The sequence below is a fragment of the Neovison vison genome, chromosome 8 (assembly GCF_020171115.1).
Source record: "Neovison vison isolate M4711 chromosome 8, ASM_NN_V1, whole genome shotgun sequence".
NCBI classification, from domain to species: Eukaryota; Metazoa; Chordata; class Mammalia; order Carnivora; family Mustelidae; genus Neogale; species Neogale vison.
The window spans coordinates 57,303,839-57,329,422 of record NC_058098.1 but is presented as its reverse complement, the minus strand read 5'-3'; the positions used below and the strand labels follow the sequence as shown (position 1 = coordinate 57,329,422).

The window sequence follows — 25,584 nt, the reverse complement described above, 5'->3', positions numbered from 1 at the left end:
AATGTGTCTTCCCTCATTTTTTTTTTTTCAGAGTAAAGTAATGGAGACAAGCCCATCAATATTAACATACATAGCAAAGATTCAAATATAGGTGACTCTTTCTCTGATGGTTAATTTTGGGGAAGAGTTATATTCAGGGATAGACAATAGTTTTATTCATTTGTTTGTGGGCTTTTTTGGTTTTAATTGAAGTATAGTTGACATACAATATTTTGTTAGTTTCAGATCTACAACGTAGTGATTCACCATCTGCATACATTGTGAAATGCTCGTCATGATAAGCACGGTCACCATCTGTCACCATCCAGAATTATTATTGTATTACTGACTTTTTATCCCCACAGCTTATTTATTTTATAACTGGAAGTTTGTACTCCTTAATCCTCTTCCCCCCACACCCCCTTTTGTCCAGCAACCACAAGTTTGTTCTCTGTATTTATGAGTCTGTTTCAGTTTTTTGTTTGTTCATTTGTTTTGTTTTATAGGTTGTACATAAAAGTGAAATTATATAGCAATTGTCCTCCTCTGGCATAAACAATTAATTTTGGATGTGAAATAAGGAACTAGAAATCAGAAAATGTTACTTTTTTTTTAGGAGGGGTGAGGGGTAGAGGAAGAGAAAGAGAATCTTAAGCAGGCTCCACACCCAGTGCGGAGCCCAGTGCGGGGCTTCATCTCACAATTCCTGAGATCATGATCTGAGCTGAAATTAAGAATTGGATGCTTAACCAACTGAAGCACCCAGGCACCCCTGGCAAATGTAACTTTTAATGACAGTTTTCTGTTCTGTGTTTATTCTGATGAATGTTTGGTTAGCCCAGAAACCTAACAACTGAAAGTTGGCCTCACACTTTGCAGATTATTCTGTGATTCTGCTATTCTTCATATAATAATTTGTACAAGTTCAGGTGTTATCAAAAGTCCTTTTTCAGGTGGAGAACTCACATATCTTGTGATTGACTTTCCCATTACTTGCTACTTCGGCATGTTAGAAAAATAGTAAGTTGTTAAATGTTTTGAGATCCTTGGATGAAAAACCCAGAAAAATGAAAATCTTACTAGTGTTAGTCATTTAGCACTAGAATTATTATTCATCCTAATAAGATGAGTAAGGAAATAATGAATAAAATTTACTTATTGTTTTTTATGGTCCTAAGGCCATAAAATTGTTTCCTGGTATAATAATTCCCAATAAACGCCTTCCTACCAGTAGATTTTAAATGGGAGGTTTGGGTCATATATAAAGCATTTACCTTTCCCTGTGCTGACTGTGTGACATTCCATTACTGTGATTTCCTTTTTCAGTTTGGCAATACCAATAAATAAAAATGAAAAAATGCTCCGGTCACCCATCTCACCCCTCTCGGATGCATCTAAACACAAATATTCCAGCGAGGACTTAACTTCTTCCAGCAGATCAAATGGCAGTGGCTTGTTCACTTCTGCCTCCTCCAACAAAAAGCATAAGGCTGAGAACCAGCTGCAGTCTCATGCCGGAGACCTTGCGGTATGTTGATTCTCTTCCTTTCTTGATAAAAATAAAAATGAAATTGAGCACACCTCTATACTCATCTGTCTCTAGCCCGGTACAGTCTAAACACATGCTTGAGGTCTTGTACGAATCCCTAAATGCTGCTCTGGAAAGTCCAGGTGAACCAGCACACCCCATTACTTCTTCCCACAGAGAATGACAGAAGAAGAAACCAGAGGAGACATTGTAAGCCTCTTCTGCTTAGGATGTCTCTTTGTAGAATTGCATTTCCCACTCTGAAGAGAAATGACCCCAAAGGATTACTATCTGGAGACACTGTAAATTGGGAGTTTGGAACCAACCAGCCCTTTCATTTGGGAAGATTCCTTGCCCTAGGGCAGAGTGAAATCTAGGACTGACTCTAGGCCAAAACTATGGGATTTCCCATTCCAATTTCAGTGCAGTGGCCAAAATGTGGGAGCAGGCTACCACCTCTTTTCCAGCAACTTTCCCAGGGGTGATTCCAGCTGCCTGTGTTGCCCTGAAGTAGGGCAGGGGCCTGGGGTCCACAGACTGTCTAACCTCATATCTAGTCCAAATGTGACTTTGGCCAGTTGCTTCATCTCTCTGAGCTGGTTTCATTGGCAAAATGGTGGTGAGAATATTTAAATGAGCTTGTATTATCTGAAGAACCAATACCTACAGATACCTATGTAACTAACTCTACATGTTAGTTCCTCTTTATGGCCACTCCTTCTAACAGCTGGTGGCTCTGGATCATGCATCCTGTGGGGCACATCCTCCCAAGTTCTCTCACATCACCACCATGCTGTCAATACCAGCAGGGCTTTGTGAGGCAGGGAGAGAGATGAGGCATAAGAATAGGGCTCTGCAAAGAAAGATGGGGGAAGGCAGTATTTAATGTTCCATCCCATGAACTACAGAGGTAAAATAGTTGGTAGAAGGTCCAGCAAGAGCCAAAATCTTGTAACATCAGGATATTGATAACTAGCTGATGCACCCTTATTTGAGAACAATTACTTTTAATTCTAGGCTCAAAGAGTCTGAGACCTTACTAGAAAAAAATGGAATAAAAAAACCTACCAATTAAAATCAAAACACAAACAAAACGTTTCTTCACCACTAGAGCCTAACATAAAAGCAACCATGATGTCCAGAGAATTGTAAAATAATTACAGACTTTATTCAGTCATTCTTTCTTTCACCAAACAGATGTTTATTGAGCAAGTACTTACTGTGTGCCACACACTGTGCCAAGCAATAGAGAGCCAGAGATGACCTAACATTTATTCTGTGCCTGTGGGAAGCTCACAGTCTGGCTGGACAGAATGACATAGACAGGAAATCACACACATTGGTAATGGCTGCCGTGAGTGCCAAAAAGGAATGCAGAGGCCTGGGGGCTCTTACAACCAAGAGGCTTGACTACCCATAAAATCAGTCCATATTTAAGGAAGCATTCATACACACTCAACACGTTTTAATTATTTCAGAGGAAACCGTTTGAATTTTGTAATCAAAGTTGCTTTATGATTCATGGGTCTAGCACACAATAGGTGCTCTATAAATAGTTGAATCTCCAGGGAATGTGATTTCTTAATTTTTCCACAGATCAATAGTGTTCCTTTTAAAAACACATTTTAAATAATTTCTAGTTATTCCCTTTGCCTTTTCCTGCTTTTCACGGACAGCTCATGAGAATCAGTCCATTTGTGACCTGAATGACTTCTCTTTTGAGAAGGATTATAAGCCAGCAGTTCTGAAAGCTTGGTTCCTGGATCAGCATCACTTGGAAATTGCTAGAAATGTGATGTTCTCGGGCCCCACTCCACATCCTAAATTCAGCTCTGGATGGGTGGGGGTCCAGCAGTCTGTGTGTTGACAGCACTCCCCAGGATGATTCTAATGCAGATATCACCTTGGAAAACCACTGGTCTCCAACCACTGGTCTAGCCAACTGGGAAAAGTAGGGGCTTGAGTCCTAAGCCCTGGGTGTCACCCACAGTAGTTATTTGAACTTGGGGAAGTTTCTTAACTTCAGCTAGCCTCAGTTTCTGGATCTGTGAGTGTGGGTCATTAAGAATTTCCCTTCTGATACTGTTACAAGAATGCCATTTGACAACACATGCAGAAGACCTCAGCATGAGAACTGGAACACACATATTTCTTTTTCTTTATTTAAACTCAAGGGATCATCAGTTCTAACCTAGAACACAAAACAGTGGGTTGCCCTTTCAGGTTTCTGAAAGACTGGTGTGTTGGGTTTTTTTTTGTTTAGAAGGCCGCTCACAACAATTCCGAAAACGTTCTCCACAAGTCACGGCCACAGACAGAGCCATGGTCTCCAGGTGCCAACGGCCACAGGGACTGCAAGAGACAGAAACTTGTCTTCGATGATATGTGAGTGTGGACTCTTTGTTGATGTGGTAAGGGGCAAGGTAAAACAGAAACTCCACGAGTAAGCGGGTTATATGCATGACTTGGTCAGGTGAGTGTTGCTTTCTCAAAGGGAACTGGAGCTTAACTTTGAATGCACCTCAGAGTCCTCATGGGCTTTTTGAAAGGCTACAACAGCCAAAGCTACTGGGGTTGCATCCAAGATGTCAGGAAGCAAAGGCAAATGGCATCCATGAGCCTTACATTCCTGAGCACCTGCATTTTGAACTGTTGGCGGTTGTATGCTACCAGAAAGAGAAGCATTTTTGTTTTAGTAAATTATAATGGGCAAAGAATAATAGCGATGCACTCCTGGTTTATTTCCTTCTAAAATGCTGTATTCTTTATAATAGCATAAACAGGTCTTAAACGAGAAAATAAATATCCTGTCATCCTTCCCAGCCCTAGCCCTTGAAACCCCAAGTATTGCTTCCATTCCCAGCATCAATTTAAAAGGAGAAGAAACAGGAGAAGAAGAAGAATAAAAATAACATCCTGGGATGCTCTTGAGATTCTGAAAATGATAAAGGAGAAGTGATAGAATGATACTGGAAATTATTTAGGCTCTTAAGGAAAATAAATATGTGTCCAGGACAAGTCTGGAAGACAGAAGATACGGTTTCAAGAGTTTGGCTTGAATCCTGGTTTTGACATTAACTATTTAACACACATCCAGTGCATGTCTGTGTGGGCTCCCCACTAAATCCCAGGGTGGAACAGTGTGCAGCACCGAGTCATCCTGTCCTCTCATTGCTTACAGTCTGAGGGGACAGACTTTAATCCACTAACCCCACCCAAAACTGGAAAAAGTAAGGGGTGCTGAATGTCTTCGACCTTACTGGGAAAATGGTAATCATGATACCTCTCCCCCAGAGGTTCTCCTAAGACCCGCTTAGATGAGATCTCCTGAGAGTGACCGTCTGGGCAGAAGTAATGACTCCTTCATCCCCATCTTCACCTAACCTCTTCTCTGGCCCTGACTTCACCCAGGGTATAGACACGCTCTATTTATTCACCCCATAGACGTCTCAAGAAATGAGAATATGAAGTTATAGTCCTGAATTTATGCTTGGACTTCAGTGAACTAATTAAGGGTACAGAATTGGGGAGTTGAAAGCCAAATCCACATTTTTGGTTTGTTCCACTTACTGAATGCATTCCAAGATAATTGGATTTATGGAAGTTTAAGGGTGGCCCAGGAGGGCGAATATTTTTCTCTTCTTCCCATGGCGGCTACAGCCGCACTCAACACCAGCACACTCTTCTGGCCCTCACCACCTCGCCTTCCCTTGGTTTCTCCACTGCCCTAAGCATCAAGTGAGGGAGGTGGTAATTAATCCCTGGGGTGGGTGCATATGATGGGAGGACAGTCCTCGGTCAACCACATATATAATTAGGGTTTGGTGGTATAAATCATTCTCATGAGCTCTAACAATTTGTAAAAACAGGAGATTAAAATTGTGTCTGATGACAACGTGGCAGTTTGCATTCAGAAGCCATAATCTAACAATGCGATCAAACACAATGGGTAGTAGACCCTAAAGTGCTTAAAACCTCCAACATTTCCAGCAGGTGATGTTAAGGGCATGATATTTAAACACACACACAATGGTATCACATATATTAATACAATGATATTAAATATACATATGGAAAATTTACATATAAGAAATTTTCCAGTATATGGACCAAAAATCTAAGTCAGAAACAGTGACAAGTAAATGGCCATACTCTGATCTACAGTTTCCCAGACTATTTACAAAAGGAAATGTTTCTGAATCTGCTGGGGCTATTGGGAATATAATTTTTTCACTTTCTGTGTCAACAAAGCTAATGTCTTCCCATTAGCAATATGTATAATTTTTCTGGCTGACAGCTACAATAAAACTGTTTCTCTTTTTACGGATATAGATATAATGGAATAAAAAAGCACTCTTACATATCCATCATATGGGGAGATAGATGTCATGTTCCAATTGCCATGTGTCCTAGTTGATTTGAAATCCTTAACAGTAAAGTAAACATGCAACTCCAACAGCCAGTTGACCACTGAACTAAGAAAGTCTTGGGAAGATCCATGAAGCTTGAAAAGCAAAACTAGGCATTGTTTCTTCCTTAAAACCATAAAAATCCATGTCCCTCAAGAGATGACTGGACTAGGAAGTCAATCCAAACTGATGCAGAATGTCTCCCAGGTCCAGTTCATATGTGCTGAGTATTTTTACTAAAGGCCAAGTACATTGACTAGAGTTAGGATATGAAATTAATTAATCCTCAGTCATTAATTCAGGGAATAGGGAGGCACAGGGCTGGCTTCTCCAGGAAGGTGCCTTGGGACCCCAAAACTTCCACCTCCTGCTCTTCTCTGTTCTACACCAGTTTCCCCACCAGCAGCCTCTTTGACAGACAAGGACCTGGCTCCTGTCACTTTCCTCTACTTCTCCTCATTGAAGGTGTCCACAAGCAGTGAACCAACCAGACAAGCCACCAGTGGAAAAAAAAAGAGCGAGCTAGAGAAATTGCTCAGGAGTAATTTAGAGTTGATGGAAATCCAGCTACAGTGATCCAAAAAGGAACAGATGCCACACTGTCATTTAATTTTTAAAGCTGCATCATGTAGCTTCTAGATAAAAGTAAACTCATCCTTTTGTATTATAAATACTGGTTAATGGTTGAATAAACATGCGATTCAGACAACAGCTGAATTCAGTGGGCGCTTAATAACAAGTGCTGAATGAACACAACTGAATGAGAATAACATTCCCAGAAGAGTAAGGCCTGCAGTTTTTCCCCCCAGTGAATATAAGGAATCTACATGCAGGTAAGTTTAAATTCACGGCTTCTCAACCCCTTCTCCTATGTTACTTACCAATTAGACAGGCACCAGTTTATGTCTTCGGGATGTAGAGGGAACCAAACAAAAACACTTATTTTTAAACTTATTTTTAAACAAAAACACTTATTTTTTAAAATGTGATCTAGGTCAGCTTGTTCTGTGTAATTTGCAGAACAAGATTGGTGGCAGAGTGGCTGCACCTCCCTGACATTTAGCCATGCTCAACACTCACTACTTGACAGCCACGGTTTTAAGGTGATGCTGGTGTGATTGCCAAACTTTTGTTTAAAAAAAATCTGTAAGAATTTATGTCAATAAGTGACAGCACTTGATTCAACTCAAAGCCTAGAAACTGATCTTAGTAGTGTGAAGCCATGAGCTGCAGATTTCTTTGTGTAATAATTAGTGACAGGGGAGTTCTTGGCCCACTAACATCAAGAGAGAACAACTGTGTCGTGAAGGCCTCCGTGCATAAGTCCTGAGCAGAGCTGAGTGGTGAAATGCTTGGCTGGGAAATCACGTCCCCTTTCCCAGCAACCATATTGCTGTGTTGGGGAGCCAGCGAATCCTGAATGCCAGGACTGCCTGCTGCTCCCAGAAGGATGTACTGTCTCCTGCCCATATTTCACAAGGAAGAGTCAGTCACGATCATCACATTCAGCACCACCACCAAACATTCCATCTGTCCCTGTGCATCCGTAACAGGAACCCAGCTACTTAAACCCCCCGACATTGAGAAAAGACTCCCTCAGCCACGTGGTGCTGAAGGCCATGGAGTGTGAAATGTGGCTGGGAAGGAAGAAGGATTGGCATTTGTGATATAATTATGCTCAGCAAATCTATAGCTGAAAGGATTTAATTTTTTAGAGGATAGGAAGAGTTGTGTACATAAAAGGTCAGATCTCTTGTGGCATGATTTAATCAGAGGACACCAGTTGAAATCCTTGAGGTGACAGTATGTTGGGGCAGGTGCTCCCACGGAGGGCTTACAATTACCATTGGTTTTTTCCTGAAGGTCCCCCTTCCCCACCTTTCCTAGTAGACCATTACTACACCTTTTTTTTTTTTTTTTAAGATTTTATCTATTCATTTGTGATAGAGAGAGAGAGTACACAGAGTGAAACAGAGAGGGAGAAGCAGACTCCCTGCCGAACAGAGAGCCTGATTCGGGGCTTGATCCCAGGACCCTGAGAACATGACCTCAGCTGAAGGCAGACACAACCGACTGAGCCACCCAGGTGCCCCCCCATTAGCACACCTTTATGTTCTTTATATGTAATTCTCTACTTTATGAGATCCCGAGTAATGTAAAATTACTTTATTTTAAATGTCACACCCAGAGAAGAACAACAAAGTGATGAGTTTCCGTTTCAATAGAAAGTGGCTTTTGACTGAATGACAAAAACCTGCAACACTTAGCCTGTGCATCCCAGAAAACATGCTGTTTTCTATGCGTGACCAGGAGAGAAGCAGTCATGGGCAGGAGCCCATGGCCTGCATGAGACGCAATGAGTGATCACTTGTGCTTCTGAGAAGCCAGACTCTGGAAACCCTGGGGCCCCAGCCAGCATCAAGCTAATGGAAACCAAAAGTGCATTTGAATCCTTGCTGCTTAAATGCAGTCTACCTGCTTCCTTCAAGAAGCGCTCATAAAGTCAATCCCAGCCTGCCAGAGACCCTGACTCTAAAGTGCCCTCCTAAATCATGTTCACTTCAGTGGATTAAAAAGAATTACAGTTTCCCCCACTAGCTGAAGGTAGAGCATTCATATGAAATCATTTGTAAGTCAAAATTGTGTAATGCAAAGAGTATCCCAGCTTTCCGAGAGCTCACCTTGCACTACTACTTCACTTGGAACAGAGGCCTACCCTACTACAGTAAGGCTTTTTTTCGGATACATTAAGATCCTCTCCAGATTAGCAAAAACTATTCTAGGTCTTTCGTAAAAGCCAAGTGGCTTGTACCGCAAACTTTGAGAAAGCAGGGGGTTGCCTGTACCTAACTTCTTACACATTCTTCTTTGTGAAGAAAGTACTTGAAAGCTGAGGGACACAGTAACACCCATGGGACTTATCAGATGACAAGCTGACAGGATCTCGGATGATGAATTCATTTGGTATGCAGTTGCCTATCTGTCTGATTTGGACTCCAGCTTCCCTAAGAAAATTATCCAGATTTCTGCTGTGCCAAGGAACCTGTTTGTTCAAACACATTGAGCTCCCATCCCTGCCAGTTTTCACAAAACAGGCGGCTCTGCTGTCGGGGGAGGAGAGGGAGGGTGAGGTGGGGGGGTGTATCTCACAGAGGTAGGAATTACAGAAAGAAGGCTGCCAGCCTCTCCGTGGGAGACCATTCAACTCTATCTCAGCCTTGGAGCAGAACAAAAAGCAAGGTAGCTTTAATGCTTCTCTGCCAGAAGAAATACCAGGGTGGCTCAAACTCTGTTGCTGCTCAAAACTAAGGCTGCGTGTTTATAGGTGGGGTAGTGGGAGGGTGAGAAGAAAAAAAAAACATTCTATTTGGATCAAGTGTTGAGTTTTTTTGTTGTTGTTGCAAAGAGCTCTTACAACAAAGATACACATGGCTAAGCCTTGGCTTTTAAAAAGATCACTCACAAGCCCCATTTCTGAAGAACCAAAGATACACAGTTAGTTACGTGTATGATGTTTAATTGAACTTCTGTTAGGTTCATTGATGTATCATCATAAAATACCATCACTGTGAAAAAACAATATGAGGAATGTTATTATCTAAATGAAAAAGGAAAACTCAAGGCTTTTCATGTTAAAAAAAAAAAAAGATTGGATCACAGATCTGTTTGGACACTGAAATAATTAGATTTTATTGTAGTAAAGACTTGGCCAAGTTATAGTCTGTAACTGCCACAGTGGTGATGACAGTTCTGCATCCCTCCTGACTTGTACATTGCCGTCAGAGTGATGCCTTCATGATAGCATGCGCCCACTACACTACTGGACAGTGTTGGTGGCGCCCCATTGGCCCCACTGCCTCTGTAATGTTCTGGTCTAGGAGCGGGGACTGGAAATCACTTGAAAGGAGAAAATGAGCCAATCATCCTGCAATCTTCAGTGACTCAGTGTAGTGAGCCCTCCATTACATGCGAAGATAAGAATTCTAACTAATGTGTTTGTAAATGGCCTCTGGATGGTACACTTTTTTCCCAGCATCTCAGGTTAGTGTCAGCTGCTATGATACAGTCAGAAAATTAGATGTGTTACTTATCCATGTGCACTATTATGAGAGTTTGTGACTCACCCTCTTTATCAGGTCTAAAAAGTACATTCATAGGCTGCAGATAAGAACAGTGGTGATTAAGGAACATGTATGAGGAATTAGGAGATCCTACTGTCCCTAAGGGTAAGTTAGAAGGCTAGTTGAAACTAAGATGCCATACCTTATTGCTGGGAGAATTCTTTCATGAAAATGAAGTGCATTTGAAATGATGATCTATTAGTGAAAAGGTTTGCAAAACCAGGCAAAAAAAGATTGACCAAACTCATATACTAGAGTGTGGAGTCGATAATGATGTGGAGAATTTCAAGTTGCCATGGAGACGTTCTCTGGCTTGTTGGCTGTGATGCTGCACCCCATCAGAAGCCACCACTCTCTTCTAAACTCAAAAATGAATTCAGCTATTCAGGGGGGATTCATGGACCTTCTACCATGTGCCTAAAACTATAGGGTGGGGAGGATCAAAGCATAGGCCACAGCATAGGCCCTGCTGAAAGTGTACCAGCTACAGAGCTGCCCACATGCCAGGACTTAGCCCTACAGCTCAGGAGGTAATTAAATGTCTAAAAGTGTAATGTAAACAGGAAGGGGCATCCAGGAAGGACAGAGATGAGCATGGATCAAGTTACCAAGAGGATCTCACAGCATAAGAACTTGGGGGAGTAGTAACTCATAGAAGGCACTCAGTGAAGGTGCATGCAGTGAGCAGAGTATTCCAGGTGGAAGGAAAAGGATGAGCAGAGAGGTTCTAAGACAGAGATGGCATGTAAACACCACAGCAAGGAAGACACCCATGGCTGTGGTTGAGGGCCTTGGGGAGTCATTGGTACAGTTCAAGAGTTAGGCAAGATCTTTGGCGGGCTGAACTGAGATTGATTCTTCGGGAGCTGGAGATTGATTTTAGGTCTATGAGTAGGATAGTGATGTAATGAAAGCCATGTTTTACAAACACAGTCAAGGTTTATTAAAGCTCAGGATAGGTTGGAGGGAAGTCAAACTGGAGGTCAATAGAGGTGATAAAAGCCAGGCCTGGGTGGTAGATGTGGTCCACAAGGAAAGGAAGGATCTTTACAAGGAGAATGCACTCACAACATCTGATAACAGGGAAGAGGAATGGATGAAAATACCGGAACTCCTCTCCTGAGCAGATAGGCTCTGTGAACTCATCTGAAGCTCAGGAGTCAGGTCTGGGTGTGGGCTAGAGGTAAGGTCTGCCCTTCTATGCTGGGACATTTAGCAACAACACAACAAAAAATAATGGAGAGGATTCTTAGGACAGTGCAACTATTCTCTATGATACTGTAATGGTGAATAAACATCATTATACATTTCTTATACCCCACGGAATGCACAAGACCAAGAGTGAACCCTAATGTAACTATGGACTTTGGGTGGTAATGACAGGCCAGTGGAGGTTCATCAGTTCTAACTAATGTGCTTCTCTGGTAGGGGATGTTAAGGAAGGTAAGAGAGGCTGGTAGGAGAGGGGCAGGAGGTATATGACAACTCTCTATACTTACCATTTAATTTTGCTGTAAACCTAAAACTGCTCTGAAACATGAAGTCCATGAAAAAACAAAAACAGTAGCAACACGTATTTAAATTTCAGAATTAGAGTCTAAGACCAATATTCAAAGGTCAGTGTTCAAAGGTCAATGCGTGGGCAAGGGAGGGAAAACCACATGTAAAGTCAACTAAAACCCATTCAAATGGAAGAAGTGTGAACATCTAGGAGATGAACTAGAGAAACAGAGCCAGTAGGAGCAGGACCTTCCTATGAAGGACACCTCAGGCCCCACTCCCGAGATGAAGGAAAGGTTTCAGGCCTAACAGCAAGAATGATAGAGGGATGGTGAGCCAAAGACGGGGAGTTTCATTTTACACATTATGGAAATTCTGTAACTATGTCCCTTATTTCTTTGTTGGGAAAGCTAAATATTCTCAGCACATTACCACAGTAATACAGTGTTTTATGGGGAAGTAAAAGAAAACCAAGGTCCTTTTCTCACCTCCATCATTTGCACTTGAAACGAAATGGTTTGTTTATTTGTTTAATTGATTAAAACCATTAAGATGAGGATAAACTTTTGGGATTGTCACTTTGCACATGGCATTTCCAAGCATTTTTGATAATCCCCTTTGAGTAAAAGGATGCTCTGACCACCTAATATTGCGGTAAGGGAAAAGACCAATTAGAATCTGAAAGAAGAGCGTTCAGAATAAGCATGTAACAATAGGTGAATCATTCTGTGATTAATATCACTATTTACATCTTACCTCTCGTTTGGGGAGTCCTGGCTTATATTGGATAGTCATGAACAGATCAAGTTTATTGATTATATAAAGACCCATAATATAAAAAAGTATATGTGTACCTAGAGTATGCAGATTTTTAAAAATCTATCAGACTAAGCATAAAAGGTACTGTCTGATGAGTAGCTTAGCATAACTTGGAGTCATTACACACACTCAGATCAGTCTCTGTATGAATTACCTTCATCTCCCAGCAGAGTTAATGCTGGCCAGGGTTATTGCTTTAATAATGCACATGTCTGCTGTTAATGTTTACCAGCTAGCTAATCAGAACTCTGGAGAATACATGCCATGTTTGCATTGTTACAAGGTAGACATCACTTTACAATTAACTTCATTACAACTGGAATATAATGATACAGTGTTACTTCTTTTCATGTTCTACAGGGAAACCCTAAAATAATTATATATAGATACATGCAACTGTATTTATGCATATAAATGACATGTACTTTCATAAGAATACATAAACATACTCATCCATACATATCCATACAGTTATTATTAGGTATATTTATGATCTTTACATTAAAAAGGGATTGTTGTATACAAATATTGTGTAAAATAAGATTTTTTACTTGTTTTCTTAACCATGCAATAAGAAATCTGATTCACAAATTAGGCACTGGGGAACCATGTTAAAATCACTATAAATGTAAACTACCTGCATATATTGAGTGTGTTTTGAATAGCTAATTTAAGAGAAAAAGAATTGTGATATTTCACATATACACAGTAATTTGGGAATGCAAAAGTGCTTGATCCTATATTAAACAGACTTTGAAAATTGTGATTCAAGTTTGAGTAAAAGGGAAGAATATTTTCAAAAGATTTTGCACTTACACAATAATGGCATTTAATATTCTCTCCTGTAGGCCACGCAGTGCAGATTATTTTATGCAAGAAGCTAAACGGATGAAGCATAAAGCAGATGCAATGGTAAGACCCTTTTCTCTCCAGATATGTTCTTCCAAATTATGTTTGTACTGCAGCTTCATCACTGGGGCCATATAGCTGGGGTAATTATAAAATCTATTACAAGGATGGCTGGGTCTGTTAAATGGAGAAATGTTTATATAATCAAGTGTTCATAGCCCAATAAATTATGACTTCAACCAATAATGTCTGACTGGGAGAAAGTCCTGGATAAATGAATATTTCAATTTAGTTCTAAGGTTTGAATAGTAACTAGAGGCAATGGAGTCAGTGGGTGGTAGTATTTTGTTCCTTAAAAAAAAAAACAAAAAAAAAAAAACTAGGTTTGCATTTTTCTTTCTTATTAGCCTGGCCAGCCCTTGGCTTAGTCCCAGGATCAAATCCCTTTTCAAAAAGACTCCTGTTTTGCCTGTGTATCTGCCAAAATTAATACTTCCTCTGAAACTGTATAACACAGAAACTATTATGCTGCATATAAGACCCTAAAGTCACCATGACTTGATGTTTAAAAAAAAAAAAACAACTTAGTTAGATAATCTCCTGTCTTGGAAAGCTTGGCTGTTCCAGGCAAGACATAGAAAACTTCTAAATTTTTCTATGAGCAATCACATGGTTGTTCCATCTTACGGTCTCCTCCAAAGAGACTCTTTCCTACCTAGTAATTCCAGTTCTGTTCCCCTCCAGCATTCCTAACTGGCATTAGGGTGCCACAGATGAATAAGGCATTTCAAATGCCCTTCAGGGTATTATTCCAGTGTTGAAGATGCTGAAACCAGAAGCGTACTCCTCCCAGTGCTAGTGATGTTGCCAATCAAACATTTATTTGTATGAAGATCTCTGCCTAGGGACATGGGGGTGCAGGGGAGATAAACAGAGTTATCAGAAAATAGACAAAGGAAATGGAAGGTCTAGTTCTTCTCCTCACAACCCCACAATGTGGTGGAGAGTTCTTCACCTGAAGAAGCCGATGTCTGGTCACTATTAAAGAAGAGCACCGAATGTTAAAGCAGAGTGGAATTTTCCTCCTGAATCACCCAAGGTTTACCAAGATCATTCCTTCTGGTTGTGTTACCAAATGTGACCTTGCCTATCAACATGCTGTTCCATCCAAGCTGATGCCCTCCCAGCCTCTGAGCGCACCTCACTCATCCCAGCGCAGGCTCCTGCAGCCACAGAGCCTCACACAGACACTCACAGCTATTCACACCTCCAGCTTCCTCACTAAACCCAGCCAAATCATACCCATTCCTTCCTACTCTCATTTTCAGGTCTCCCCCCGAGGCCTCCGCAGCCTCTCTGAACCCCTGACTTGCTCCCTTCCTACCATCTCTTTGCATTGGACTTTTGGCTTTGCGTTTTCTCAGTTAATCACAGACTGCCTTGTACTTTGAACTATATTGTGGGTGCACGTTTTTTCTTTTATATAGTGTGGGTTCCTGGAAGGAGCTTTTGTGTATCAAGTGCACACTGCACAGAACTGGGTGCTGTAGAAAATACTTGTTGAACGAAATGACCTCCTTGGCCTGAAAGCACTGCCAAGAAATATTTCTCTATGGCCTATTAGATTTATAAGCTGTTTAAAAACTTGGTTTGCCACAGAGGGAGGGTTTTGCTCTCCATTGGTGTTTTCTACAGTATCCATTATGAATGAGAATTGTTTTTAGAGGCAAGACCTAGTATAATAGAGTATTTGTGTAATTCTGTTTGTGTTGATGAATGAGTATGTGAAAACTGGGAAGATTATACAATCCAAATTTAGAATACGTAATTACCACAGAGAGTAACAATATATGAAAGTAGGAACTTGATATGTAAGTTCAGATTTATGAGAACCAAAGAATATGATGCTGATTTCCTCCTCACTGATGTGGGAGGAAATTAACATAAATTTGGACAACTTGAGGTAATCCCCCAAGTTTTTTTTTTATTTAGCATAGCATGGAGGGACAAGGATGGAAATTGCCCAGCAATTATGGGTTAGAAAGAGAGAAAGAGAAATTAGAGCAACCATGTAGTTCTGACCAATTCTGATTGGCAGCTGTTGTATGGATTTGGGACATAGCTGTCTGTAACCATTCATTCACCTATCCTAAGCCAGTAGCAATTTGTGAAAATAACTGGAGAAGGAAGCATTCTATTTCTTTCTTCTCTCGGCTCCATTCACAGGATTTTGGAACTCAAAGTCGGGTTTCTCAAATAAAGCATATAGACTATGTGACAATGCTGTTAAAAAAAAAAATTGTACTTAGGGAAGACACTCTATTAACTCTTTTGATCAGGTGGAAAAGTTTGGGAAGGCTTTGAACTATGCTGAAGCAGCTTTGTCATTTATTGAGTGTGGAAACGCAATGGAACAAGGCCCGATGGAATCCAAATCTCCTTATACAATGTATTCGGAAACAGTAGAGCTCATCAGGTAAGCACTTTGTCTTGTTGGGGAAGTGGAGGGAGTAAGGAATGTATGTCAGTTCTCTGAAAACAGAGAAAAGAATCCCAGCCTTCACTATCAGCTACCAAGAACTAAGGTTCATCCTCACAAAGAGGAATGTAAGATTTTGCAAGGCACTTTAACACACCCTGCTTCCTTTGCTTTCTTTGTGAGTGAGTAGGAGAGCTCTTCTAACCCTCGACTGCTACAGAAAGCTGAGTCCAAGTGAGATGTGACATGCCTACCTCACCCAGGTGGGAGTGGCAGATTTTGAACTAATTTCACCTTTATACTGCCTTTTAAAAAAAAAAAAAAGTCTGATTCAGGTTAGTATCATAAAAATCCTAACTCTATCAGTAAATGATTCAGGAGTATTCAATGAGAGAAAAGATTCAGGGGTATTTTAGGAAAGGAAATCCCTCCAGTGATATGCTATCTCAGAGGATACTGATGTTTTGGTCTTAGACCTGAATAGGAACATCATCCCTCACCTGCGGCGAGACATGTAATGTGAACAGAAGCAGGGTTCCAACATGGGCACATCAAGGGATTGGATGGGAGATACTTGTCTTCCATCATGGAGACCCAGAAATATACATCTTTAATGTGTTTTTAAGGAAATCTCATCCATGAAGCATACTGAGAACCTTGTCATACAGTTTATGTCTCTAGTTAATTCAACTGCTTGGATAATATTTAATACCCACAGGTGAAACTATTCTTCTCCAAAACTAACTTTAAGAGACTTTTCTAATTCTGGAATTCTTTGCAACCTAAGATTAGGTATTTACTCTGTCACTCCAGATGAAAGATTTCTAGCCATCTTAGGTCATAACCTTTTTGATCTGCATTGGCCCAAAGATGCAAGTTGGTATTATATACCACTTTCCTTCAGTAAGTAGTTTCCAACCTTTGAAACTGTCATCTCAGTATCAGAGTACACGTCATCTTCATACAATACCTCTTAATAATGTTTTTTAAAATTTTTTTAATGTTTTGAAAGTCAACACTGTTCAGTCACTTTTCTTATTAAAATATTTCTACTACATCAGTGTATTGGTGATTTCCTCATTCTATTTTCTTTTTTTTTAATTTTTAATTTTTTTATAAACATATAATATATTTTTATCCCCAGGAGTACAGGTCTGTGAATCGCCAGGTTTACACACTTCACAGCACTCACCAAAGCACATACCCTCCCCAATATCCATAACCCCACCCCCCTTCTCCCAACCCCTCTCTCCCCAGCAACCCTCAGTTTGTTTTGTGAGATTAAGAGTCACTTATGGTTTGTCTCCCTCCCAGTCCCATCTTGTTTCATTTATTCCTCATTCTATTTTCTTAAATGGCATGCTCTTTTTGTTAGTGAAGGCAAGAAATCACCATAGTAAAATACTTAAAATTACTCTAAGAGATTCTAGATTCTTCCATTGCTTCCTCAGAGTAAGGCACAAACTCATATCCACAAGCATGTAAGAAAATGGTGACACTGGATGGGCACAAAGAAGTAAAGTGCCCTAGAATGCAAGTATGCAAGTGCCTCCAACACAGGGAATTGGGAGGGGGTGTTCTGGTTTGTTTGTTGATATATCCCTAATCCCTAGAACAGTTCCTGCAATGTAGTATGTGCTCAATAAATATTTGAATGAACAAATAAGTCGGAGGGCCTATGGTGAACTGGAATGTGCATGGCCCCCTTTAAGGCTTCAAATTTTAAAAAACAAATAAACAAACAAATGCAAACAACAATAAAGCCTGATGTCAGTCAAATACACCTGGAGGTGTGATGTGCTACACTTGCTCCACACCAGGGTTAGGACTCTGGTGTGTTCATTGATGCAAGTGTCATTGCATGTTGGAGAATCTAATCTATCTTCTAGATAACTCAGACTGAATAGAATCCCTTACACCACTTAGAAAACTAAGACAAAGAAATTTTTCTTATCTGAGTTGGAAAATAACATTAATTCACCACCTTAAATCTGCATGTTGCCTACCAGGCTTAAGACTCTTCTCCCCCACTGAGAAACACCGGGGGCTGGGAGCACTGGCAAGGGAGATCTCCTCACAACTGTCCAGCTCAGGGTACCCTCTTTGTCCCCAGAGGTGGAGAATTCCTTTCTCCCCAAGAGATACCAAGCACCACAAATCAAAATGGCACCAAAAAGATTCTGAAAATTAAATTGTAATTGGAACTACAGCCCAGAATTAGGCCAGGACCTACCTGCTAAACCTAAACAGTGTGACTTCCTTTTAAAAGAAAAGTTTTAGATAGGCTCCAGGGTCTCCTAACATAAGAGCCAAATGTCCAAGTTACAATAGAAGCTCACCCATCATACCAAGAAACAAGAAATGACAACTGGAATGAGAAAAGATAGCCATTTGACACCAATCACCAAGAAGAATCAGACACTGGAATTATCTGACAGGGATTTTAAAGCAGCCATCATAAAAATGCTTCAACAAACAATGATAAATTCTCTTGAAAGAAAAAATCAAAAATCTCAGCAAAGAAATATGTTATTTTTTAAAAAGAACTAAACATAAATTGCAGAAATGAAAAATATAGGAGAAACAAAAATCTCACTGGATGGGCTCAGTAGTAGAGTGGAGATGTGTTGCTGTATAACCCTTTCAAGAGCTTCCCATGTGTAATCTGAATCTTCCTCCTGTACATTGGGAGTGGGGAGACACAGGGGGTAAGGGGCAGATCACTCCAGTTTGATGGGTGGCAGGTTTAATAAGCAAAGAGAACTTACTCGGGTGGCCAGAAGATGAATGGATCCCTGCACCTACGCACCAGATCTTAAAGTTTATATAGAGATATTCTCCACGCCATATCACTATCTCAACGTGTATCCTTACAGCAGCCTCTGGGAGCAGAAAAGGCAAGTAGAACCCACATTTCAAGGACAAGGGAAGAGGTGAAGAGCCTCCAGTGACCTGAGTCCAGCTCACAGGGTCCAGGTCAACTGGCAGTCACAGCTTTTTGAAGACCTTTCTCAACAAAACAACAGAGGATAGAATTAGCGATCCTGAGAACAGAAAATAGAATTTACCCAACTTGCATAACAAAAAGAAAAGAAACTGAAAGAAAAATGGATAGGTCCTCAAGCACAGGAACAAAAGATCCAACGTGTGTATCATTGGAGTCTCAGGAGAGGAAGCAAGTGGGACTCAAAGAGTATTTGAAGAAGTAATGGCTGAAACTTGCCAAGTTTGGCAAAAGACATAAACCTACAGTTATAAGAAGCTGAGAAAAAACCCAAGTAGGACAAAACAAAAAAATGCATGCCAAGACACATCATAACAATGTTTCTGAAAACTAAAAACAAAAACCAAAAAATCCTGAAGATAACAGGAGAGAAATGACACATAACCTGTAGGGGAGCATCAGTTCATATGACAGCAGACTTCTCATCTGAAACCACAGAGGAAAGAAGAGAGTGGCATGACATTTTTCAAGTGCTGAAAGAAAAAACCCTCAAACTGTGAATTTTAGATTCAATGCAACTTCATTATACAGGGATGAAGAGAAAATAAAAATATTCTCCAACTAAGAAAAACAAAATACTTGTTTTTAACCTATAAAGATTGACTAAAGGAAGTTCCTCAAACTGAAAGGAGATGACAAATGAAGGAATCTTGAAGCATCAGAAAGGAGGAAGAACAACAGAAGAACAGAGATAAGGATTCATGTCATAAACTCTCCTCCTCATGAGTTTTACAAATCCTATTCAGTGATGAAAACAAAAATTATACCACCAGCTGATATTCAAGATTACTTTATTTAAAAGGGAGTAAAGTAAAGGGACCTAAAAGGAAATAAATTCTCCACTCTTTACTCCAAGTGGAACATGTTAACACCAGTGAATTTCAGTAAGGCACATACGCATTTGTAAGAAACCAGAGAAACTTCTAGGAAAACTGTGCACGGAGATCTAGTCAGAGACCTTACAAATCTGCATGGTGGGGAGCTAGTATAATAATAGTAACATTTCTTAAGTATTTACAGTGAACTCTACCAATACATCCTTTCAACAGTGCTATGTGATCAGCAATATTAGTCTTATTTTATTGGTAGGGAAATTGAGGCTAAATTCAAATTTGAACCCAGAACTTTCTGACCATTCACCTACTGTCTCAGCTCTCTCAAAAAATCTGCAAGTAACTTGGTATATTATTGGGAGAATGGAATGACCATAGTCCCCTTGGTTTAGAGAAATAAGAGGGATTACGTAAAGTGCATAAATGCCACTAGTTGTGCACATGGGACACTTACGCAGCCATCAAAGAAAGAGTTCCTGAATAATGAAAAAGGCGTAAATCCAAGCATTCATCTGAGTACAAGGAATGAATATTTTTCTGGATATTGGTTTAGAAGGATTGAACTTCACTTCATCTTGTCAACCACTCAGCCATAAGTCTAAATTAGTAAAAATGGATGTGTCACCTTGACGCATCTGGTATTACTCTCAACTGTCTGTAGCATTTGGACTTGAATTGTTGAGGAGCAGAAAGTGGCTAGATGGTCCATAGTAGTGTCATGCTTCGGGGAAAATGGGGTAACTTCAGCTAGCTTTTAAGAAAGAATTAACAGATGGGGCACCTGGGTGGCCCAGTTGGTTGGGTGCCTGATTCTTGATTTTGGCTCAGGTCATGATCTCAGTGTCCTGAGATCAAGCCCCATGTCGGGCTCCATGCTCAGCAGGGAATCTGCTTGAGATTCTCTCTCCTCTCCCCCTCCCCCCTCCCTCTTTAGAGAAGGCAGGAAGGGAGGGAGGGAGGGAAGAAGGAAGGGAGGAAGAGAGAAATAGAAGAGAGAGAGAAAGAATTAACAGCAAGTACTATGAAAAACTAAGTATTGGGCAAAGAGAACTTCAGTCATAAAAGATGTTTTATTATTAATGAGAAAGCTTTTTTAAAATTTCTTTTGTTGTTGTTTTTTTCCCCCCTAGGTATGCTATGAGACTAAAAACCCATTCAGGCCCCAATGCAACACCAGAGGACAAACAATTGGCTGCATTATGGTGAGTGCATAATATCAGCTTAAAACACCTTGCTCAGCCTTGTATGTTTATTGGTAAACCAGGTGCTGAAAGGCATATGTTTTTCTAGTGTCTTCTGACATGCAAAACCAAATGCAGTTCTAATGGTGACCAGGGAGAGTCCTCACCATTTCTTGTTGCTATACCATGCATGATCTGAATTCACAGTGATTGAGAATCAACAGGTCCATTACACAAGAGTAATTGTTACCCTGTGTGATTGTGTATGTCTCTGTGTGTGCCTGTGTGCACCCATACACGTACCTATCCGTGTGTGGTTATGCACACCCAACTTTAAAATCAGGTAGGTCTGTGCTTTAATAATTTGTATGTGAATTGTGCCAAGTGTCATTTCTCTTGTTTAACACTTTAGACACAATCAAAATAATCCATTTGTCTATGTACATGTGGGATTAGTATGACTGAATCAAGATGATGGACTGAAGTTCTCAACACATCAGTCTAAGGAACAAGTTCATTACACTGTAATAATAGAAGACTTTCTTTTAAACTGTTCCAATATGTAATAGATCTTTTGTATATCTGTAATGATTACAGTGGTACTAATTATGTGAGGATAATAGTTTTCCCCATTACATTTCCTTGGGACACCTCATCCCACTCTCCCAAATCACAGGACACCTACCTGTAGAAATCCAACATTCTTTGCTCTCTGGTGATTCACACTCTACTCTAGAACCTAATCTACAAGGCGGAGAATCAAGTCTCAAGGAATGTAACATCAACATACACAGAAGAGAGTGTCCTCGGGTAGTTTTCCATCATCTGCAATCTGATGTGCTCAGAAGAGACTAGAAAGTTATATGTGGTATCTTGGCATTCCAGCATGTCAGCACCAGATCTGAGTTAGCAAATAATTATGAGTGAAAAGCTCCAAGGAAAGGAGGGTATGTCTCAGGAAAGGCTTTCTGCGTTCTTTTCGAAGTTCCATACTAGGATTAACAAATTAATAATGATTAATAATACTTCATATTATATAAGATAGAATACTAATATGTAAATAATAAATATAAAACAATAAAATAATAACTACTCTCAGCATTGAATTCTTTCTGCTTATAAGACATTTGTACCTGTTACTTTATTTGAACTACTTCTAGTCCAGTAAAGTAGTTTAAAGGTAAAGGGAATACAAACAGGTAAAGAGCTATTCTTTCAGCTAAGCCAACACTGCTGAGGTCCTGGGCACCAGGGGGCAGTCAGGAAGGAAGGTGGCTCCAGCCAGAGACTCACCCAGCCATGGTGAGAGCTGTGTGTTAGCACTCCCTCACTCCTCCCATGGAGAGAGACTGCCCTCTAGTGGCAGAAGAAGAAAATGGCCTGTCCCTTAGCACCAAGAAAGAAGCAAGAAAGCGAGGATCTAGTGGTAATTGTATTTATGGTGTACTCCTTAGAATTTTGAATTAGATCTTTTGAACACAAGGAAAATCAGATACTTAGCAGACATAAACATAAGTATAATAATATTTCATACACATAATCGTGAAATAAATATGGGGTGCCTTCGAACAACAAGAGTTTTTGTTTAAGTCTTGTTGGCAGAGGACACACTCATGCTTCCAGCACCCATTTCTCTCTTTCCGCCTCAGTTACCGCTGCCTGGCTCTCCTGTACTGGCGGATGTTTCGGCTCAAAAGGGACCACGCTGTGAAGTATTCAAAAGCACTTATCGACTATTTCAAGGTATTGTCTGACTAGTGGGCAGCATTGTTGCTTGTGCCCAGTGGTCTTCTGGTCAAGGACATTTTTGAGGAGCATAGTAGAATCCCTGGCTTTGGGGGGCATACAGGACCCCTCTGATATCAACAGTAACCCCCTTTATGATGTATTCACGGTGTTCAAGTCCCAGAGAATGATCTTGTCAGCCTAATTTATCCCCCTGCCTTGTGTCCAAGTACTTTCACAGTCTCAAGAGAAAGAAGATCCAATTACCCACTCCAGTGTCCTAGGAAACTCCTCTTCCTAGCTAACAAATTCCTCATGTTCGCTTACAGCTTCTTCCTCTTGGAAGTAACTACTTAGAACTTCCTCATAGCTCCCTCCAGTAGCTCATTTAATTTTTAGTAAGGGTGTTGTTTTAAATGACAAGAAATGGCTCATTGGAATACAGAGGCACTAGGACAATGGCAGTGGGTAAATATAAGGGTAGAACTGGAAACCAGGCTAACTTCTACCTATCTCAGGAAATGAAATCATTTTCACTGGGGGAATGAAAAAAAAAATCTTATCTGCTGTACTTGTGAAATGGACATGAAGTTATAATTCATTTGAGATTTCTTGGTCTCCTTGCTGTCCATTTATCTTCAGAAACAAGAAATGTATACCACTTCCACCTCTAACGACCATTTGTCAGATATACACCATCATTTAGTTCCTTTAATTTACTCCCGAACCTCCGCTTCTTAGAGATCACCTCTGTTGACCAGGCTGTGTTGGAGTTTCCACGGGCTGTGTCCAGCATGCCACTGGCTTCCTGGTCAAGCATGTAGAGTAACCAGGTGCTAATGCAAGGAGAGAACTGTTTTGACACATTGACCGTTTTGTGTCATAATGACAAGAACAGACACAGAGCCTATTCCTTTACTTTGGGGACCTAAGGCCAAGAGAGGTCGTTTCCAAAATGTCAGAATCTAAGAGCTAATACTGAAGAGCATTATTAGAGTTTTTAAAAAAAAAATGCTTGAATAAAAAAGGAATCTGAACTCTGCAAGCCACAGAGCTAACAACAGAACTTTTAAGGGATACAAAAATTTCTTAGCACATATGAATGCCATTCATGAATATGTACAGAATGGGCAAAGAACACAACATAAACATCTGGGTTTCCCCTCCAGAGGTTATTAGTATTTATCCTTAATTAAAAGCCATTTAAATGGTACTTAATGTTCAGAGATTATGGGAGTGCCTGGGTGGCTCAGTCAGTTGAGCGTCTAACTCTTGATTTCAGCTCAGGTCATGATCTCAGTGTTGTGGTTTTGGGCCCTGCCTCAGGCTCTGTGCTTGGCGTGGAGACTGCTTAGGCTTCTCTCTCTCCCTCTTCCCTTGCTCTTGAAAGAAAAGCGGGGGTCGGGGGGGAGAGGTAGAGGGTGGAAGGGAAGGAAGGAAGGGAGGGAAGAAATCTTAAAAAAAAAAAAAAAAAGTTCAGGGATTATGAAAGCTTCAGGCGGCGATGATAATGTGTCCATAAAGACTGTGTTTTATCAATACTGAGCTGCCTCTGAAAAAAAAGACTTGGTTCTTGCGTATGTTTTTACAGTCACAGGGCTTCCTGGTAATAGAAGAGGCCTGAAGGCAATTGCCCAATTGCCACCTGTTAGGCCATTTCTTACCATTTTGGTAACATCTCCACTAAAAACTAAAAATCACTCACCACTTCCTAGAGTCCTTTTTAACCAAAAGAAATACCTTGTCTCTGGGGAACCACGCTCAGGCTGTTTTAGAAAATTCACATCAATATCATAAAGACCATTCTTTTTTTTACTAGTCCCTTAAAATTACGTGCAAGAACGCCTTATCAGGCTTTCAGAGGGGAAATCTGTCTGTACATTTAGCAACTTTCCTTGCCACAGGCAGAACTTCTTTTCAATGCGTGATGCAGACAACCAGTTCATGTAACACAACATCCTAAATCAAAATATTCAGATTAATCAGTTTTTGAATACTCTGTTAAGGACATATATTTTAATCTTTCTTTTAGAAAAATTCAATAGCAATTTCCTTTAAGAGAAATAATTTTAAGCTTCATAAGTCAAAACAATAGAATTTGGTGTCTCATATATTTTCAGGCATTAAATGCATGTCCGTGGTTTCTGTAGATATGCCCTACATTTAAATATAAGGTGTTCTCAGTGGTGTGGTAGGTGTGGGGAGTACCCCTGCTGGTTTTTTCCTTTTAAGGAAAATTAAGCTAGTTGAAAAAATTTAGGCTGGTTTAGGATTCAACAGACCCTCAGGATTATTATTTAATTTGGTACATAGAATTTGGTGCATGAAAACCCAGGCTGTGGAGTAAATTCTCCATTTTAGCCCACTGTGAAATCCAGCAGGCCATGCACCTGCCCCCCACTAGCTTCCAGAAAAAAAACCAGTAGCCTAGTAATTTTAACTTCCCAGATTCAGTTTCTCTGAGTCTTCATTTTATCTGCAGTCTTTGCCATTACTTCTCTCAGCGGTCACCTAGGAACATGTTACTATCAGCTGTTTAAACTTAAACAGATGGACTCACTGTCAACGTTTTTATTTTCCTGCAGAATTCATCTAAAGCTGCCCAAGCCCCATCTCCATGGGGGGCCAGTGGAAAGTAAGTGCATTTCTCCAAAGTAAAGGTGATAAATGAGACACGGCATGATACTGGGCCATGTGCTGCTTTGCTTACAGTAGTGGGAGTGGGGAAGGGCTGTTCTACCTCACCCGGTACCAACCTCCACACTCTTGTGTTTTTCTACACTCTCATCTTCCAGGAGCACTGGAACCCCATCCCCTATGTCTCCCAACCCTTCCCCGACCAGCTCTGTGGGATCTCAGGGGAGCCTCTCCAATGCCAACGCCCTGTCCCCTTCAACCATCGTCAGCATCCCACAGCGCATCCACCAGATGGCAGCCAATCACGTCAGCATCACCAACAGCATTCTCCACAGCTATGACTACTGGGAGATGGCAGACAACCTGGCCAAGGAGAACAGAGGTGTGTGCCTCCAGGGAGTGTGTGTGTGTTTCCATCACATCTCGGCGAGCCAGCCTGATGCTGGACATCATCAAGCAAGTTTTCATCATTCACCCAAGAAGACGTAATAGGAGTTGTCACTTACTATGTAAAACTTTG

General features: G+C 40.6%; 1 protein-coding gene across 1 annotated transcript in view; it reads left to right on the top strand.

Annotated features, from left to right (window-relative positions):
• The window catches only part of AFF3 (AF4/FMR2 family member 3), a 536,398-nt gene that overhangs the window by 504,694 nt on the left and 6,120 nt on the right, over positions 1 to 25,584 (top strand). Inside the window, exons 15-22 of the mRNA XM_044263667.1 lie at positions 1,306 to 1,507; positions 3,771 to 3,892; positions 13,205 to 13,268; positions 15,545 to 15,681; positions 20,652 to 20,723; positions 22,352 to 22,445; positions 25,013 to 25,062; positions 25,223 to 25,446. Coding sequence (XP_044119602.1) covers positions 1,306 to 1,507; positions 3,771 to 3,892; positions 13,205 to 13,268; positions 15,545 to 15,681; positions 20,652 to 20,723; positions 22,352 to 22,445; positions 25,013 to 25,062; positions 25,223 to 25,446 — 965 coding nt within the window. The remainder of the gene's footprint in view (positions 1 to 1,305; positions 1,508 to 3,770; positions 3,893 to 13,204; positions 13,269 to 15,544; positions 15,682 to 20,651; positions 20,724 to 22,351; positions 22,446 to 25,012; positions 25,063 to 25,222; positions 25,447 to 25,584) is intronic.